Source organism: Centrocercus urophasianus, unplaced genomic scaffold (genome assembly GCF_019232065.1).
Source record: "Centrocercus urophasianus isolate 14NV4802_14NV808 unplaced genomic scaffold, USGS_Curo_1.0 seq_21, whole genome shotgun sequence".
NCBI classification, from domain to species: domain Eukaryota; kingdom Metazoa; phylum Chordata; class Aves; order Galliformes; family Phasianidae; genus Centrocercus; species Centrocercus urophasianus.
The window spans coordinates 8688272-8709070 of record NW_024884767.1 but is presented as its reverse complement, the minus strand read 5'-3'; the positions used below and the strand labels follow the sequence as shown (position 1 = coordinate 8709070).

General features: G+C 39.0%; 1 protein-coding gene across 4 annotated transcripts in view; it reads left to right on the top strand.

The window, feature by feature from the left end:
* The window catches only part of NRG1 (neuregulin 1), a 169094-nt gene that overhangs the window by 141728 nt on the left and 6567 nt on the right, over positions 1-20799 (top strand). Inside the window, exons 2-6 of one of the 4 annotated variants that reach the window (XM_042822926.1) lie at positions 617-746; positions 6730-6788; positions 12320-12343; positions 16931-17033; positions 19897-20023. In XM_042822926.1, coding sequence (XP_042678860.1) covers positions 617-746; positions 6730-6788; positions 12320-12343; positions 16931-17033; positions 19897-20023 — 443 coding nt within the window. Of the gene's footprint in view, positions 1-616; positions 747-5998; positions 6067-6729; positions 6789-12319; positions 12344-16930; positions 17034-19896; positions 20024-20799 lie in introns of all 4 variants that reach the window. The other 3 variants (XM_042822925.1, XM_042822928.1, XM_042822927.1) reach the window with 3 other exon arrangements.

Below are 20799 nucleotides of genomic sequence, written 5' to 3'. Positions count from 1 at the left end.
ACCTATCGTGGTGTGTTACTGAGTTGGGAAACGACCAGCATCCATATAGAAGCTCTAAATACTACCCCCTTTTGGTAGTATTTAGGGTAAAACATATCCAAATTATGGTGTTACTGCTCCAGAGATAGTGACTTGGTTGTCTGCAGCAGCAGCCTAGCAGATGCATGCCTGACTTATGTTTAACCATGCTCACAGAAGCAATTTTGCTTTAATGATGGGACATGGTTTTAATGAACTATTAAAGTATAGTAAAGTATCCACTTGAACTATTCACACAATTTAAATAACTGGATGCAAGTCATACAGCCTAATTAAATAAAGTATACCTGAGTGTTGCAGAAATAAAAGGTTGTTTGGTGGACTGGATCTAGAGAAATACTGCCTTCCTCACAGGCTGGGCGTGGGATACCTCTCTGAGGTATGCATTTGAACTCTGCTTTGTGCGTTAATCAGCGAAAAATGGTGTCTAATACTTGTAGGAGCAGTAGATAGAAGAGTTCACTGACATGTCAGATCCACACTGGACTTACCTCTTCCCTCACATACAAATATACTTACCAGACAGTAGGAAAGTTTAAGCCGTTCTGATCTGTATTTTCTCTCTTGTCTTTTCCAGCCACTTCCACATCTACAACCGGGACAAGTCATCTCACAAAATGTGACATAAAGCAGAAAGCCTTCTGTGTAAATGGGGGAGAGTGTTACATGGTTAAAGACCTCCCAAACCCTCCACGATACTTATGCAGGTAAGAAATCCTGTTTTCTTATTTTGGTGGAGCCTTCAGGTTCTATAAATACTTTTTCTTTAAAGGTACACCTGAAAAATTTCTTCTCTTAGACTTGTTTCATGAGGTATTTCTTCACCCTAAGTATCTGGTTATGAGGCTAACCAAGTAATCTTTCCATGGGTTAAAAGGCACAGCAAACCTTATTGGTGTATACCTGGCATGAAATGGCACAATTTAAGCTGTAACATTAGATATAATGAAAAGATGCTGTAAACTAAATACACTACAAAGTCAAAAAATATGTGTTGAGAACTGCATCACATAAATACCCTTTCTACAGGACTAATGATGATTTATGTTTATTGTCTGCTATAATAATTGAACATTTTCTGATGAGAATGTATTCTCAATTGGAGTTTTCACTGTTGTGTCAAATGCATAGAAAGAAAAGAATGTTACAGCACTTTGTGGAGGTTACTACTTCATGTGTGGATTTTGATTCAAGAAAGCTTAAGAACATAAGCTGTATGTGCTTGTGCATTTCTTCTCAAGGCCTAGCCTACTCTGCAAAAGGCTGTTGCAGTATCCATTAATTTGGAAAGATTCTATTGAGAAGTACAGTGCTGGAGTACACTTCCTGCCCCGTAGCACATCATGTAGCATTTACTTGTGGAGATAAATCAATCTTAGCAAGTTACTGCTTCTCTCTGACTTTAGAGGGAAATCAGCATTTAATACCTTAGGTCTATCAGGACTGACTGGAAAGTGGGCACTTTTGTGAAGATATTGCAGCTCTTCAGACAGACAAGAGACAGCTTTCAGTAGAATCTGTTGTCTGCTGTAACTGCACAGAATTGCAGATATCTTTGACTAAAAATCAAATGACGGTATTTGGAAAGAAGGTTTCGATGGGTGAGTTACCAGAAGTCTATGATGCTTTCATTAGATGAGAAAGGCATAGGTTGAATGGCACTGTTGTTAATTTGAAAAATAATAATAATCCACAATGTTTGCTTCACATGTAAGTTTTCGTTTGTTTTATAGATTGATGTTTTCTGGACCTTATGAGCTTTGTTTTGCTTTGGGTTTCACGGATTGCACCATTGCTGAAAGTGATGAATATTTCATTGATTTTAGAATAGTTTTTAGCTAAAGTGAGTATGGAACAGTTACTGGCTCTGGTGGGCTGGATAGCAGAGAGAAAAAAAGGTCACGTTGATGTACTCTTGCTCATGTTACATCAACAGAACAAGATGATGTGGCTCTTCTGGGTATGTACTAGAGCCTACCTGTTTGTTTCTACTTTCTGTATTGATACCACTCAAGAAAATCCAGGGCAGCAGAGCTCAACATCTACCAGATTTGCTACTAATTAGCATTATCTTGACAGTTTCAGAGCTATACAATTTTCAGACGTTTGGGAAAGTTTTTTGGTGTCTTGTTTTTCTTCTTAATATATATTCAGAGATCTGTCTGTGTATGTTATGTGATATAGGTTGACTAAATTTTTCTCAAATAATGTCTTAGAGGCATTTCAGCGGAGAGAGGATTTTCTCCCTGTTGTACACGAGAAATAAGCCTTAATTCTGGGTTTGGAGTTGAAAGAAAAGGCAATTCCTAAATTTGGCAGATGTGCCTCTCTCTGGGTGGCCCAAGGCCTATTTGGAAAAAGCATCAGAGCTGTAAAATCAGAAGTGGTGAATCTCATTTATAGTAAAACAGTGGAATAAGATTCTTATCCTGAGGACAGTTAGGGCCACTGCTATTTTGCTGGCATTTTGCTATGCCCTCTAATAATTGCCAGAACTGAAACTTTATGTTGCGTAGCGAAACAGGATGCAATGCTGCAATACAAGAAATGAAAGTGTGAGTATTTGAAAGTGGGAGTGCTGGGAAACTGAAGAGACGAAATACGGTTCTCTTCTTGTTTCACTGAAAATACAGATGTCTACTTTTAATTCCAGTAATCCAGTGTTAATTAAAATAAGTATCTATCCAGTACACATTGCCTTCATTGTTCTGAGAAAATAAATCTTCCCTCAGAACATGCCTGTGGAAACAGAATGCTTGAAATATGGTACTTGCTCTTCATATTTCTGCCTCAGTAGCAAGTTCACATTTTTCCATATGGTCCATCTGTTGAGAGCAAAAACAAAATTTCTAAAGCATGAGCCATATCATTCTAAATTGGTTTTATCCCTAACCAAAAAAACATGACTCAGAATCACAACAACCACGGAATTTTCCAAGTGATATCTCTGGTTTTGTAAACTTTTCTATTCTATTTTTAAAAAATGGACATCCTAAGTCCTACTTCTCTTAGAGTCTAGACCTATGTATTCAAAAAATACCTGTAGTAAAATATGCGTACAGTGATCCAGTATGAATTAAATCTGATCTCATGGATACTGATGTGAGCTTCAAGGAAATTCCACGCATTTAAGAGATAGCTAGGTGAAATAATAAATGTGTAGAGACTTAATAATGCTTTATACAGCTACATCTCTGGTTACAAATGTTTCCTATATTTATTAACATTATGATCCCAGGCTGAACAAAGCAATCCCAAAATATGAAATATGATAAAATAAGCTTTGAGGCTTATTAATGTATAAAACTTTCAGATGTTTCGTAGGAACACAAGTCACGTTTTGAAAATGGTTCAGACTTGGAAGCCTGAATGTTACTGGTGTTGCTGAGGTTCTTTCATCGTTTCTGTCCAGCTGGAAGTGTGTCCTCAAGTCTTCAGAGGACAAACAATGAGACGGCTTCTTCTGTAAATGTAAAATTAAGACCAGAGTTCCCAGCATTTACTTCTTATCTGAAGAAAAACATATATGAATATACTACTGGTTACGCCTTCAGGGTGTTCTTTTGAAGATTTCTCCCATGAAGTCCTCGCTGGTCTGACTAATTGATTCCTTACTAGCAGAGATCATCTTTTCTACTGCTTTTTCTATTGATGAAGAAATTAATTTACTTCCTGATTTCACTGGATGAAAATAATGTTTTGTGATAATGCTGTTGTATGTCTTAACAGCAAAAGAGTACATTACGTGTTTGTTCATGATGTAGCCGATTGCTGTACTCATATTCATGCAAAGGTTTTGATGGAGTTGACATGAAGTTCTTGAAAATGCAAAAAGAGAAAAATTGTTTCAATGATGCTAACAAAAATTCTGAAGTCACTCATTTAAAAATACAATGGAAATACTAGTTTTGATACAAACTATGAAACAGACTACTAAATGCATCTTGAAAAACCACGTTCCTACAGTGCATTTGCTTATAGGCAGTCAGTGAAACGGAAACACTAAGTTCTGACCCATTTAGCCTTTACCCTCCTGCCAGAAAAAAGCTGATGAAATGTGTTTGATGTATTCCTTTTAAACGCTTAATATAGAGCAAAAGAAAAATTATTTTAATCTACTTGCGGCACCACCCACTTTTACCATAAATCAGCAGCCTCAGTAGCTTGATACAGGCCCAAAAACAAACCCAGCTAGCAGCCAGAAGTAATCTTGAGATTTTTAATCAGCTGCATGTTCATTGGAGTTTTGTAGGGTTGGGCCTGGAGAAGAAGATGGAGATGTCACTTTGAAATAAATGTCAATTTATGTGCAAATGCCAGCTATCAAGGACAAGTATTGAATTAAATGTGCAAAATAAAATAATGGAAATTAAGATGATAGAACGTTTTCACTCTTTTTCAGTAACACAGATCAAAATGTAGTCTTTTGTTGTGTCCAGCAGTATTTATTTCTCATGATAGAATTACCTTTGTTGCATTTTTCTCATCTGAATACATCTGTGGAGACTTGGATCTTTCTATACTGAATGCTTATAAGAAGATCTTGGCTCTGAGGATAATAAATGTCCTTCCTTAATAAACCAGTGTATCATTACAGCAAATCATCTCCAAATAATCATCTACAGATCTCCAATTTTTTTTATCATACCAAGGTTATTCCTGCATTGTTTATTGAACAAGAAACTAGTGATAATGCCTGACACTGATCACCTGCCATAGTGCTTTTCTGGAGTCCTATCTGTACAATATCTTGACTCTTAGGACCAGAGGAAACTGTTGAAGATAAAGCCTAAAAAAATAAGCCTGCCCTCAGTGGACAGGAAGATCTGATGGATGGAAGAGGCAAAGGATCATTCTGAACAACTTTCATTTGCAAATAAGAGGCCCCTGAAAAGTAAATGATGAGGTAGCTTGAAATGGAAGCTAGCAGCTGATCAGCAGCAACAGAAGAAGAAGATTCTTGCACCATGGGAAAACTCATGGAGATTATCAGAAAGATGGACAACACAAGTTGAGATGGATTCGAAGAAGTAGGTAGCGGATCAGTTAAGACTATACACAAAGTAAAAGTGCATTGAAGAGGAAAGGAGGAAGACTGAAGTTCTTATACGTTTAATGTGGTGGAGAGTCATTCAGATTTATATACAAAGTGCAGTAGCTTGGATTGGTATGCTAATATTTTGAAGGAAAACTGCTGAGCTCCACCACAGAATCAAGAATAAAGAAAGGTGAAGTAAGAATTGACAGCTGTTAGCAGAAGGAAAGATTAAAAAAATACTGAAGATAAATTCATTCTTTATAGACTTCACCCGCAGTGAAGTCTTCCACAGAAGACCATATGAACTGAAAGGGTGGGCAGCTGTGGAGCTCCAGATTTTCTGACCAGACTGAGTCATTCTACATATATCAGCCATGTTAAAAATACTTTTGCCTTTGGGTTTCAGGTTCTCCTCCCTTTTTTTTTCTTTTTCTTTTTCTTTTTCTTTTTTGCTTTTCATGATTGCTGTTTTATCTAGTCTCCTTTTAAGGAAACTACTCGAAGACACAACATCTCATTACAGAAATAGGGAAATCATAGTATTTTCATAGATTCTGTGTGACTGCAACAGTGTAAATTGCCACTGTACACTGCATTGCAAATTTTAAAATATCTGGTCCCTTCACGAGGTGGAATAAACAGTGAGTGACAAACACTTCTGCTAGGCCTAATTCTTCCTTCTCTTTTGAAACAAACAAAAAGACTTCCTGTGATTTTCTGTGGTGGATTTTTACTCTGAATTTTGTGAAGTATTGTCTTCGGAAAGATTACTCCTTCTTTCCCCTTTTCTGATCATTATTCACTAACACCTAACCAGGAGGTCACTTAGTAGTGCTCTACCGTCTCCGTAGGCCAGCAGATGTCAGTCTGTTAGTGCAGTGCTTTTGGTGTACTATTGCTTATCACATTTTTGCCCTTTAGGTGCCAACCTGGATTCACTGGAGCAAGATGTACTGAAACTCTGCCCATGAAAATCCAAAACCAAGAAAGTATGTTAAAATAATCTGAACTTTGCTTTCTTCCCCAACTACAGCAACAAAATCAATAGTACTTGGTGTTTTCACAGTTCAGCTGGAACCGGCCTCTTTGCGCACTAATTTATGACCTGATTTTCTAAAGTAAAATCTGTACACCATGGCATTATTGATATCCAAAATGTTTCTCATTTATGTGGTTTTTGATCTTTCCATTCATTTGCAGATGCATTTGTATTGCACACACTGGCAGCTTTCTTGTTTGGGAGACTGCTGTAAAGTGCTACTCTAAAAGAACAAACTCACGGAGATGAGTGATGTACAGATCTTGTGTCCTCGCTGCCTTGTGGAAAGTGCATCCTAAAAGCAATTTGGGAATTTGAAGTGGTGAATTTCTCTCTCACATCTCGAAATACACTTTGATCTGGATTGGTTTGGTTTTGGCTTTTTTTTTTTTTTCTCGGGGGGGATTTCTGTTTCATTTCTGCAGAGCAAATGAGTTGCTCTCAACATCTTGAGCCATTTTAACACGCTAAACCGAGATACGGTTTCTGAAAGTGAACTCACCAAGTCGTATCAGTTCACACTGACGGAGCTTCTTTCTTAGCATATATTCACCTCTTCTCTTTTCTCTGTTTTTTTCTCTACCATTTTTTTTTTGTTTGTTTTTCCTCTCAGGTGCCCAAATGAATTTACTGGTGATCGCTGCCAAAACTACGTAATGGCCAGCTTCTACAGTACGTCCACTACCTTTCTGTCTGTGCCGCAGTAGACGCATGCTCAGTCGGTGCTGCTTTCTTGTCGCTGCATCTTTCCTCCAATTTTTTTTTTTAATCCTTAACTAGATTTGTTGCCTAAGGCCTAATATTGATCGTCTCTGCTTGCTGCATGAACATGGTAACGAAAAGCAATTGCAGTACTCTCCTGGATTGTTTGGCATTGAGGTTATGGGGAAATGCAAAATAAGGAACACTGTGAAATTAACACTGAATGGTTTGGTGTATACATCCCACTGACATCAAGCAGATAAAGTGCAAAATGACATATTGAAAGTCATTTTATTTGCCACAAATATAAAATTCTATATATGAAACTTTATATAGAGCAGTACTCACTCAATAAAGGGGTAGGTAAATGAACTGCTTATATATGAGTTTTATATTCAGAACAACAATTTAAAGGTAATTGATATGCTTACATCATTTCTAAGAAGCACATTCTGAACAGGATCAAAGTGCTCTTTCTTCTCATTGTCCAAATTTCAGGGCAAAGAGAGCACAGAAGGAAGAAGAAAAGGGGGAGAGATGGCATAAACAATGGGAACTGACGTATTTATTTGTGGGTAACAGGTGCAGGAGATTGAGTATTTCAGAGACAGATTAATTGGCTAAATAAGTGTAGCACCCACACTCACAGATGAGTCTGTATCAGACCGCTGGTAGCACTGCAGTCATATCTTAGAAGTTTTCCCATGGAAGAATGGATTAATCGTTATTAATTGCCAGTGAGGAAACAGAAAATACACTGAACATTTGTTGTCTTATTGTCTATAACGAAGTCAAAGGTAACATATAAGAAAATTGCCTAGATCCTACATTTTAATGCATGAGTACTTTTTATAATTAATTGTCATTGGCATCAGAATGTACTATGATCTAAGATCACTATTTTAAGAAATATTTTTTATAGATTGCATGCCAGCATGGAAAGATTTCAAAGACTATAGGTAATTTAATTTCCATTAGTACATAGAACTAAGAGCTGTTAGCAGATGCTGGACATTTTGGAGCCTGAAGAGATGCATAGGTTTTCTCTTATACTGATGGATGAAAAATGTCCATTCATAATTCATACTACCCATCATGGAAGCTACCCATGTAAATCCCATGGGCACTGACTGGAGACCCTTCTAACATCGAAGTCTGTATTTTATCCCTCAGTTTTAAATGCTTTATTAGTGTGAGTTATTTTTAAAATATCTCTGGTAACTATGGATTTAAGAATTTTTATGCTATTGCAGTGTTTAAGTTTACTAAGTGTTAGATTTAAATGGCCTTTTCTGTGTATTGCAATGAAAAGTACAGTTAAATTTTTCTCATTGTAGAAGAACCATTTAAAAAGAGATGCAATATAAGATCCATTATTTGTTGAATTTGCCCTGAAAAATGTGGAAGAACTATACGGTAGACTTATTTCCTACCTAGAAAAGTGTGTGTGTGTGTGTGTGTGAGAGAGAGAGAGAGAGAGAGATGTATTTTCCCTGCTCCTTAGTTTTTCAGATTCCTAAAACTGATGGGGATTTTTAAAGGCATCTTTGGGTAGCTGACACCAACCTGAGATTTTCTGAAGTTGCCTACATGATAAAGGCATAGATGCCCTTGCCTTGCAGCAGAAGTGTATGTATGTAAGCCAGTCCAGTACAACTTTCCTTGAAATGCACTGACAAAAGAGCATGCAAATACATATCCCATAATAGTCTTAGAACTTCCGGCAATTACAGTTGGACTCTGGCACTGAAGTCTACACTGCATCTGCATTATAACTTCAGATTTCTTAAGTCGCTACATCTTAAAATGACATTTTTGGGTAGTATCTAGTGAGGACACGTATTTAACCAGAAAAAGATCAGTGAGGAAGCATTCTTACTGTTGCACCCAATGCAGAGGTGCAAGAATGTAATACATAGTATGTAATGTAAGGGGAGCTTTTATTGGAAGTTCTCTTCAGGCAAAAGTTGGAGCTAAAAAGCAGGCTCTCATATTTTGCACCTGCAAGTGTTGCAGGTTATTGATTCAGTTTAGCACTGTTGATGCAGTTTTTGCAAATTGCAGAGCAAATCGGGGCCAGGAGGAAACAAAAATGTGTATGTCAACTATAAAGTCATTAGCCATTATTGATTTCAGAAGGATCTTCTTTTTGTTTAGAAAGAAGTTGTTTCCATGTCAAGTATGCCTGCTGTTGAACTCTCACTAACTTAAGGCTGTTGAGAATAAGCTAGCTTCCGAAGTCTGTTATAGGATCCTGAAGAGTCCTAAAGTTATTTGCAGAAGGCCTTTTGCAAGATCAGAACTGAGCTGATGCTCAACATTTTGAAAATCCCTAGCCCCAAGAGGATGTAAAACTCAGTGGTTTATCTTGTCAGTGATTTCCTTAGCCCTTGAGTAGGTAGTTATCATGGTGCACTAAAAAGAGGTCAAAAAGAAATACAGGATATTAGCTGGACCTCCCTTTTAAGAAAACTTCCCCAATAGAAATGACTTTCCTTTTTGACAGTGGAAATTTAAGCACAGCTTAAGTGAGGGAGACTGCTGAAAGGCACATGTGTATATTGACTGTACCTTAGCTTCCAGCTTTGCAAAACTAGGACATCCTGTTACAGCCAAGAAGTGATGGCTGTTAGGGTCCTCACTGACACAGTCATCTTCAGCACTGCAGCTATACAGTTGCTCCCCTGATACTTCCCACCACTGCAAACAAAAGGAAAATCAAGAGCAAGCGGTCCTAGTTTTTCTCATGGTGGAAGCTTGTCTGGTAGACCCTTTAACATCCTTTCCTTGAGCACAGTAGTTGCACTTTCTACCAGGTATTTTCCCCAAAAGCTTTTCCAATGAGGAAGGGCATATGTGAGCGACACATAGTAGGTGGTAAGTTTCAAAGACTTAAGACTGTTGGCCAGTTTGTGCCGCACTCAGAAATGTCAGAAGATACCAGAACACCAGAAGGCTTTTTGCTGCAGTGGTTTTGACTTGAAGATTCATGGGCCACCAAGGTTCTGTAAAATATAAGAAGATGGCCCACGGAAGTGTTACAGAAATACCTGTTCCATGTAGATGTACTTGCTGTGTTTTAGTGTTCTCACATTCACTTGATTGAAGACAAGGAGGTAAAGTAAGTGTAGGAGAACAGAAGTAATAATTAGTCTCAAAAGTTCAGGCTACTTTTTCTGTAGCTCTTATACCAACTCTTAATGCAGAACAATCCTTGGACTAAGAAACAAAGCAGAACCTTGAATTAATAAAAAGCTGAAGCACTTCTTTAAAGCATAATCACAGGTAAACTATTTGTCCTTTTGAACAACTCAGATGGGCCAAGGATCTCGTTCAAAGGTCTTGGTGGCTTGTTTCTTCATTTGCTAATATTTCTACATGTATTGTGGACATAGAACAACTTGCATATAGTACAGGCACTCTCAAGAGTTAACTGAATGTAGTCCCTGTACTCCTGAAGGCAGCATTTCAACATAAGACACCAGTTTAATTTGTGATCATTTCAGATCTGCCATGTTAAGTGAGCAAGAGGGCCATCTCAAGAGGGTCAGTGGAAAATTTCTTTTAGACAACTCTGCCACATATTCTCAGGATGTGTTTGGCTGAGAAATTAAAGGAGGAATAAGGCTACAGATCTTCTTACAGATTAACTACAGATCTTCTTAAGTCCATTTTTCTGCCATTCTGCGAGTTCAATATTTCTCAGAACTCTGCAGCTATGTGAAGTTGATCCAAATGGTCTGGTCCCACTGTCAGGTGCAGTGCCTTCATGCAGCCCTCCCTATGTCCAAGGCTACCAAGCTCCTAATTCTGTGGGACAGCCTCTTCAAAATCATGACTGCCTACTTACTGTGGTACTGCTGCCATAAATGCAGCATGCAGATGTAGAAAACCTGTATACTGTAGCAGCATTTCCTGGCATCATATTCTGCAGGCACTGGACACCAGTATATCCAGTGAGCAGCAATAGTAAGTCACTTAATTGGAAAAACCTGCATTCCAAGCTTTATTCCTTCCAATTCTGCTCCACCAAAAATCACATCTGAAATAAAAAACAATTAGTTAAAATAATTAATTGCATTTCATTTTGGCTTACATGGAAAAATAGTGGATAAAAAACACATTGTGTCTAATAAATATGTAGCAATATTGATTTAAATAGGAAAAGATCAAAACTGATGACCTGTTTATAAAACAAGAACTGCTGGGATATTCTGCTTTCTTTTAATCATGTCTAGGCAATCTAGCTAGGGATAAAAAAGATAACTAAGAGCTATTTTATATCTAGGTTGAATAAGTGATGCATGTTTTTTCAGCATGTTTTCTCATTAGGGCTTTCAGCCAGAATATATTCCCATTCTAAGTACCAATTTCCCGTTGAATTATTTCAAATAGAAACTGCATGATATGAATGACTTCCCCCCAAATTAAATTACATCCAGGCAAGGAATTTTATATATAAGTAAGCATAAATACGGCAATATATATGCATGGGCATGTCATTCATTTTATCAAAGACTTAACCAAGCTTTCTATGTAACTAATGTATATCATTAGCAGTGTTCATGTAGGCATGTAAAAATGGCTCTTTAGGAAGAGACTTGGGTGGATTCCAGCATACTTAACCCTTAAAATATTACTGATTGGCAGGAAAGAATTGGCATTCTTGATGTGTACAAAAATCCGTTTGATCAGATAATTAGGATTGAATTTAAATTGCACCACATTCAAAGACAAAGTAAATGAGAACTGCTATGGTTATGGAGCTATGACCCATGGGAAGGATCTCCTAGAGCACATGGAGGACGGAGGTACCAGGACATGGGAGTGCTAATTTTGGCAGGTGATCTGGTAAAAACTGCAATAGCCCCTGCACCCTTTGTGTCATGCAGCCAGCCAATGGGTTATTCTGATGAAGGCAAGGAAAAAGGACCAGTTCCTTTTCTTCCAGAGATAAGAGCCCTGCTGAAGTCAGTTTGCAGTGCTGAGAAGGGATCCTGCTTCCTAGCAAGTGGTCCCAGACACCTCAGGGCAGCGACTGACAAGAGCAAGGAACCACACAAGAGGGACGAGAGCAGGGACTGAGGCTGCACACAGCCCATCTGCCAGGGAACACTGCTCTTTGTAAGCCAACCTGTGCCCTAATGCTCCCATCTGAAAACATCCAGCCATTTCACATGGCATTCTCGAGCAACAGCTCCCTTCATCTCAGTAAAATCCTTAAGGGTTAATGGTTCCCATTGTGTTCACTACACTGTGGCTGTTCAGATACCCTATACGTGTTTTGGCGTGTAATCCTTACAGAAGCTCTGGTCACGTAGCTCACAGGGGCTCACAAGCACTGCTCATTTGACCACATGCCCCTTTGTCCTGTTTCATATGCAGACACAGAAAAGCCATATTACTAATATGTGATTTGTTTTTTGAGTACAGTGTATTGCTCTTTTCTGAAACTTTTTCCTTTTTCTTTCTTTTTTTTTGTCAACTTTCTGCATTGGCAGAGCATCTTGGGATTGAATTTATGGGTATGGACCAATCATTCCTTATAGCCTGCAGATTTTAGAGCCTGAGAGATAAAACCTGTTTTGTTGTTGTTTTTTTTTTCCCTCCACCTCCCCTTTTCAATTCTTAACCAATTTCTTCATGCTTTAGAAGGGATCATACAGCTATAACAACAGCCCTTATCAAAATGTTAGTGGAGGTCAGTTCACTGAAATTGTAATAGTAATAGGATATTCCAGATCTAAGGAGATCCTGGAATTACTCAAGTAATTTTAGCATAGTGTATGTTCATTTTTCTGCAATGTAATTTTGACTGGTTGTGATATTTACTTTTCCTGAGTTCTACAGTTGGCTGATTTCAGAAACACTGAAAGCATTAAGCAAAGTGACTAACTAGTCTATAAAAAAAGATGTACTGTTATAGGCACTTAAATTTCTGCAAATTTTCAGCTTTGAGCTCTGATTTCCAAGCAAAGTTTTATGTGTAAACACACTATTAGGTATGTAAATAGGATGTATATACACAGGTGTGAATGATATGCATGTATACATACATTTCTAGGTCAGTAAATGAGCACTGAACTGAAAGTTATTTAGGAGATTAAACGAAGGTTTGCAGGAGGTAAACAGATCCTGAAATTGGCAGATATGTTCAGTATTATTTATAAAAAAGTCAACAATTGCACCAAACCAAGAACTTTGGCAGTGGGTAGTATTATTGTGATACACCTTAAAGAGAATAAAAACACATCTTCAGGTCCTCTTCATGAAGAGACTGTACTTACGCCACTAACATTTAGTGATCAGGAATGTGAATAATGCATCTCTTTAACTCTTTTAACTCTTGGAATTCAGTCAAGTTTAGCATGGAGTCTCCTAAAACTATTGGGCAAGTGAGAAGAACTAAGCATTGATAGTATTCATACAGTTTTAATTCATATTCTTATTAACAATGTCCACATAAAATGTCATTAGCTTTAGCTGGGAACTATGGAGAAACGATAACAAATCTAAATTTAAACAATCTCTCACAACCCTGTTTATTATTATTATCACAAGATAATATTAATTCTAAGTCATAAATACTAAACTGTATTGGAAGACACAAGGCTACATTAACATATGAGAAATTACATTAAAATCCTTTTTAAAAAAAAACTAACTTGCAAACCTTGTTTTCAGTACCAGTGGAACCATCTCTTGGAACCGAATTCTTTAAAAATTAAAACAAAAAAGAAAACCAACACTAGAGACCTGGAAAAGAAAAGTTTTAAAATATAGCAAATTTAAGACATTATCAATTATATATAAATTAGGGTGAAGTAAAATTAGTTACATAATGAGTATGTTTGAAGGGCTGCACATAGAGGAATTTAATATCTTCAGGTCTTATAACCATGGAATCGTATAATAATTCAAGAGGCCTACTCAGGCCTCTGGGCTGTGGGTGCCACTGCTACAGACATTCAGGAATGCTTGGGGAAGACCAAGGTCTGCCAGACTTTCTGGAGATCTGCTTCTCCTCCCATTTTGGGAAGTGCATGGCAGCAGAGCTGCTCATGTGTATCCCACTTGGCTAGGTTTTTCTAGCTCTAACAGGTGTGGGATTTGGCCCTTGAAAGCAGGTCCTCAGAAACCCACAAACCCGCAGATGTGGCGGTACGAGAAGCATCACTCACAGCTTTACCCACAGCCTGGTTCCCTCACTGCACCCTCCTTCCATGCAAGCCCAGGAGAGTTCACACGTTTAGCAAGCCTCAGCCCACTGACAGCATTAGCAAAGTGATCACCAGCTTGTTTGCAACAGCCTTTGCTTGCAGCAACCCTCCTGAGTCAGGGCAGTTTATCCCCAGTATAAACAACCAAGCAGACTTTCCACTGTTTACTTAATCTTCCTCCTCTCCCTTCCCATCAAAGGAAAATGGGTTGAAATGTATTTATTCATTTTGCTTTCACAAGCTAACGGCTGACAGCATGACCAAAAAAAAAAAAAAAAAAGGAAAAGAAAAGAAAAAGTAGCTTCAAAGCATTTCATATTTGCCCCTAAATTGCTTAATGCAATTCTCCTGTTTCCTGTGACATTCTTGTAATACACCATTTCCATGGCTAACTAATAAGCGCTTTCAAAAGGGGCATAAATGGGAAGGGGATCGAGTGCCACTAACTAGCCTAGGTGAGGAGTTATGCTGTATGAGAAATCCCTTCAGACTCTGCTTCAGCCTTTTTTTTTTTTTTCGTCCCTGAGCATTTCTTCACTCTTTTTTCCAGTATCAAGCATGCTGTGCCAGGCCTGCAGTTGATTTCTCAACCCTTTAACCTTGTCTTTCCCTGTTTTTCCCCTTCCTCTTTATGTCCTCATTTGATTTGGATATTCAGACTTTTCCTCCCTCCCTTTTTTTACTTTCTTGGAGTTATTATCTTTTTTCTTTAATACATTTTTGCAGCATCCTAGTTTTACCAAACTCACTTCTTCTCCCCATTCCCTTGTTAATAATCAATGCTATTAATTTTGTCTGACAGTGCTCATGACCTGTTTGCTGGTGTTTTGGTCTACAGTGGGTTTGGCTTGTAGGAAGAACTATTTCTATGGGAAGATGTATTGTATCAGAGAAATGAAGATTTCTTCTCACTTGGTGATTTGTTGCATGGAAGATTTGCCATCTGTCCTGAATCTCAGCAGTGAGTAGCTGCTTTGAGACTGGAAAATCTTGGAAGGCTGACATTCAGCTGATCTTTTGAAAATCTCAGCTCTGGATGTTGGGTAGTATCTGTGCTGGCACCCAGCCATGCATCAACAGTTGGCCACAACATTTATTAAATTAATTAAGTTATTTTAGATAAGTTAATTACAGTGACTGAAACCACATCTCCGAAATAAAAGCTTCAGCAATCCCACTGCCTTCTTAGCAGTTAGGATAGATGGCAATCACCTTTGTTATCTCCACACAAATTCCAGGATTTTAATCCCTTGCTTCTCCTTCTCAGAGTCGCAGCACCCTGACCTCCTTTCTTTCCCAGAAAGGAAAATAGATGTGGTCCTATAAGCTGTCCCAAATCCCAGTCTTGAGCTCTTTGCACCTTTGTGCCTACAATTTTTAAACTGAACTAAATAAGGACAGGATGCACTCTGATAGAATGAATATTCCCTCCACAGTGAGGAGGGTTTTCTCCTAAACTGACAGGAGAAGTACCTTCTTTTGCTAGTACATTTTGCATTTCTGAGATGAAGTATTATATTCCCTAATATAATTTTATCTCCCAAACTCCTTTAAGCTTTTTTCAGGTCAGCATTTAGGAGATGCTGAGCTTGGACAGAGACTCACAGTATGTGTGAGGGACCAGCATGTAGAGGTACTTCTTTGTAGCACCTGGTGAATTGTCCCACAGATCTTTTATGTTCTTGTTAAGTCCCTCTGGGTAGGAGTAATACTGACTTTTATCCCCATAGTAGTGTGAAACTGTGCAGCTTTTGTTCGTTCATTTATTTGTGATCACCTGTTGGTGTTCTAACTGTGGTCAGTGCTGCAGTCTGACCTAATGCCAGACCAAATTTTCCAGGGCAGGTTTTTGGGACTGTTAAAAAGTAAGATTTGAGAAAAACCCAAGCGAGATACACAATTTTCTGCTAAAAACAGGAATGCAAATTTGCATTCATAAAAGCTGTCTCTTATGTCAACATAGAATGCGTGTCTCCATTTCAGAACTTCTTATGTAATGTTTCCCCTGTACAATACGCACTGATGCTCTCTGCCAAGAGTGATCAAGGCTGGAATGCAAGAGTAGATCCAATCCAAACATTACTGGTGCTACTAACATCTTTATAATAGTAAAATATGTCTCATGAATGAGATCAGCAAGAAGCTCTGATCTCTAAGCAAGTTGCCACTCTAGGTAGAGCAGCTCATTAGCTAGCCATGAGGAGATACAAGTTAAAATGCAACATTTCTCTGATACAAGACACATTTTGTTCCTGATACTGCTGTTTTTTGAGGGGCATGGGAGAAACTTATGACCAGAGCTCAAAATATATATTCATTTCCAATGGTAATATGATTACAAGCCAAGCTCAAGTCTCAAATGTAGAAATATATTTTGAAATCTCTCCTGCAAAGACAACTGAGATATCAGGTGGCATGGGGGCAGAGGGACATTGGTTATGAAAGCAGTCCAAAAAAGATAGCAGGAAAATAAATTTATCTAAAAGGTCTATAAAACTGGCCTTCATTTCAGCTGTCTTTGCAGAGCAAAACTTCCTAAGCATTTGCAGATTTATGTTATTACATTAGTGTGTTGCATTCTTAATTCCAGCAAATGCTGAGTGTTTGTCAACTGTGATGTTTTCTCTTACATATTATTCTTGTTGACTTAATCAAAAAGAGATTACTTTTGACTGTAATTTTATGGATGATCAGTCATCCCTCATATTGTGTAAGAGCTTACAGTGTAGTCCTGTTCACCTTGCAGTTTAATGAGTATGCCTGAAGTGTGGTAGATTTTGGTGTGGCTGTGTGAATCTGTGCAGTGGTATGTAGCATGTCAGCTGTTGACAATGTGTTCCTTGTCAAGCCATCCTCCATGTTGTGATCTTCTCTGTTTTTGTCCCTTTCTAGAAGCTGAGGAACTGTACCAGAAACGGGTGCTGACCATAACTGGCATTTGCATTGCTCTTCTAGTAGTTGGCATCATGTGTGTGGTGGCCTACTGCAAAACCAAGTAAACTTTTCTTTTTTATATCTATGGTTGTTGATCAGGGCTTCTCTGTTGACTTCTCTGTAGCTTCTACTTCTCTAAGCATAAGGTTTTGACAGGGCTTTTCCAGAGTTGAACTGAAGAGACAGCCCACTGATCAGGATCTGTGGTTCAAACAAGGAGGGTTCAGCTCTCCATGTCAATCAGCAATGCAAAAATGAGACAGGTATCTGAAAGATCTCTCATCATTCATGTCTGACTCATCAACTTGTGATGCATTTATCACACACTCATGTTTATTCCTGCCTGGATGGGAGCAAACTCCAACAGTGGAATCATGTTGCTAGCCAGTAGTAAATTTTAAAGATCAGCCTAGTTTGTTTATACTCAAGAACAAGATTAACAGTGCTAGGAGTTACTAAACAGCAAAGGCCAAAGAACCAAGTGTGAAAGTGTTCCCAATGAAAAAGTAGATGCTTTAATGCATTCCTTGAGTCTCTGTGAATTACTGGGGGTGATTCCTGAACATGCACAAGAAATTGTGGACCATAAATTATACTAAAAATCAGCAGGATTTGTGCTGCCAAAACTTCTGGTTGTCCTTATAAATCTTCACACCAAAACACAGAAAACCCTTATCATTTGTATAAGCATTTAGATTTACTGTTACAAGGCCTGACTAGTAACTGGGTTGTTGTTTTCCTTGCAAGGTCTACCAATAATGAATGTGTTAAAAGCCTGGGGTGGGGGAGATCATTTACCCCTTCAATGAGTGCAGCTACACACATGCTGCATCTACTCACAACCTTTTCACCAATGGTCAGCTGGGAACTGAGAACCACTGAACATAAATAAAGAATCAGATCAATTACTCATTTTAGAAATGGCAACAGCCACACCAGGGTAGCTAAACAAAATATTTTGCAGTCCAAAGTTCATTGAAATCAGCTAAGGCATCTTCATGACTTAAAATAAACATTTAATCGGGTACAGTTTTCTATACAAAATATTCCCATAGTGGATGCTGTGTCACAGTCAGTCCTAGATATCGGCAATCACTGCTAGCCAAAATTGAAGTGTTTTCAAAGACAACTAGTTAGAATGAAAGTGAGTTGCCATTCATGGTCCTCCAAGTGTATTGCTGGTACCAGACCGCTATCAGTTAGATATCCCCCACAGGCCATTTCTTTCTGGTAGACAAAAACCTAGTGGAAATTCTGGGATGGTGTAAGGAAAACATATCAAATAAAATTAAATGGCTTCAATTTTGTAGGTCTCCTTGCAAGAGATACTATTGGTCAAACGCTAAGGCAACATATTCTGGCACTGAGTCTCAATTCAGAAAAGCTTTGTTTGCAAGTCATTTGCATTAGGAAAGGCTCTTCAGAATTAGTGAAGCACATATTAGCATTCTCGTTGTTCTTTCCCCTCAGTTTCCTGGAGGAATATGTTTTTTTAGCTAGTATTCTTTTACTAGAGGACAAATGGCACACATGGAAGTCCACAGAATGAAAATACAATGATCACTGAAGTTGGGAAGTAGTGTGGATACATTACAGGGGTAGATTCCAAAGCAGTAAGTGCCAGGATATCAACCCCATAGACACTGAAATGAAGATCTCTCAAAAACTCACTTTATCTACCAACTCAGGGGACTTAGGGAATTGAGAGTATTTCAGCTCTTACCATAGCCAAGGTCATATGCGCTCTGCAGTGTATTGCAGCTTGCATCCTCCCTTCACTTCTGGATTCTGTGGCAGGATGGTGGAAGTTCTCCAGCAAAACTGGGGATGAATTAAGCTTGAAATTGAATAACACTCTCCCTGATCATTTATTTTGGTGTTTAGTGCATTCTGTGTAGCCTTCATAGCACCAGGTTTTAGTATGCTGCAAGTTTTATTGCTGTCAGCTCACAGCAGTGTCCTGAAAAGTTCTTTTGAGGAACACTCAAAAGATCAGCAACTAGGGAAGGAGCAGCTGAAAATAAAGCACAATAGGAGTCTGAATCAGCCAAAGGCCATGATCTAAGCAGAAAATACTGATGGTTCTCTTGAATGAATTAACAACCCTCACATCTGCCTGGTAATCACTAAGTTCTACAGTTAATCTGATGTTGCTGCAATGAAACTTTCCAGAAGCTGCCAGGATGGCTGCAGTTTCAAGTGTACCTTATACACCTACTCACTTGGTACTATTTCTGAGGCTTTCTCTGCACTCTTGACTTCTTTAACATGTCTGTATGCAAGGGGTAAGTCTAGGGTAGGGATATGAATCCCACAAAAAAATATGTAGCTGCAGTATTACAAATTAGCCTCGATCTTAGCAATGCTTTTAAACTTTGCCACTGTTAGACATGTCAGCCTGCCTATGAAACAAAGGCAAAGCCAAAGAGAAAGCAGAAAGCAGGCTGCTGGTACGCCTTGCCACTACTGCTGACAGCCACAGGCAGGCCCCTAATGTGGAGGCTATCCTGTGCAGGGTGGCAGCTCCCTGTGTAGCAGGGACCAGTCAGAAGCCTGATCGTGGCAAGTTGCAAGGTGATGTGGTTAAAATCCTTCCTCCTTCTCTTTGGAGTGCAGCAAAGAGCTTCTTCTGAGACAGGGCATGGCTCAGAAATGGCCTTTTTCTCCCTTACATATTTTCCTGTCCCCCTGTGGCCTGCTGACTGCTGGACAGGTGCCCACACATCTCTCCCTGCTGCAGGTCCCCACAGCTCCAGGTGCAGTTAGTGTTGTGATCTTAGAAGTGACTCTGAAATCTTGCAGCAGTGGGGAAAGTTCTGGCAAGAAAGAGTATTTATATTACTGTTATCATCATCGTCGTCGTGCTGAAAGATGTAGCTGCTTTGCTTTTGTGTATTAAAACCATTTCCATGTTTTGTGTACAGGAAGCAGAGGAAAAAGTTGCATGACCGCCTTCGGCAGAGCCTTCGCTCAGAGAGGAACAATGTGATGAACATGGCAAATGGGCCTCACCACCCCAACCCACCACCAGACAATGTCCAGCTGGTGAATGTAGGTTTTACTGCCCACATTTCAGCCTTGTTTGCCAGTGCCATAGCAACTGCCATCTACAATGTGAATTCACACTTCAGGCTCCTCAACACTGTGCGATTCCAAGGAGCAGTGCTACTTGTGATGCCCACTCCAGTTCTCCACTCCAGTGTAACAGCAATGAAAGGCATTTTACACAGAGTGGAAAGAGTTTGGCAACTTCTGCAGCAGCTTAAGAGGAAAAATTGGTGATGAGTTAGGAAAAAAAGCAACCTCTTGTGTAACAGTCTGAGTGAGATTCTCATCTGGACAATACACTGGCTGGGGATATGTGGCTTGGGTCAGTAATCCACGAATATCCCCTTGCCTTTTGTCAGAGCACGATGTGGAGTGAGCCAGTCAGCATCTAAACCTTTATCCAAGCTCCTGGTTCTGTTAAGGCTGCTAGCCTTGGCTGGGGCCAAGACACATTTTTAGAAGAGCACAGCTTGTAATACTTCCCCTCAAAAAAACTAAATCCATGCTCAGATTTTTAAGAGAGAGGAAATAAGGAGTTTACTTTGAGGAAAATGGAGATTCCTACAGTAACAGCCTCTCTGGTGAGATCAGTAGGGCTCTAGGCATTTATTTCAGGAGACTGAGCCTCCAGCTCCATCTCACAAGCCTTTGGGTTGTTCTGTCAGTCATTCCTTGTGCTGCAACCATTGGCTCTGAAAATAGCTATTTCTTGCCCAGACATCTATGGTTCAATGAACAATTGCCGCTGTTAATTAACTACTGCTGTCTTGTCAATCAGA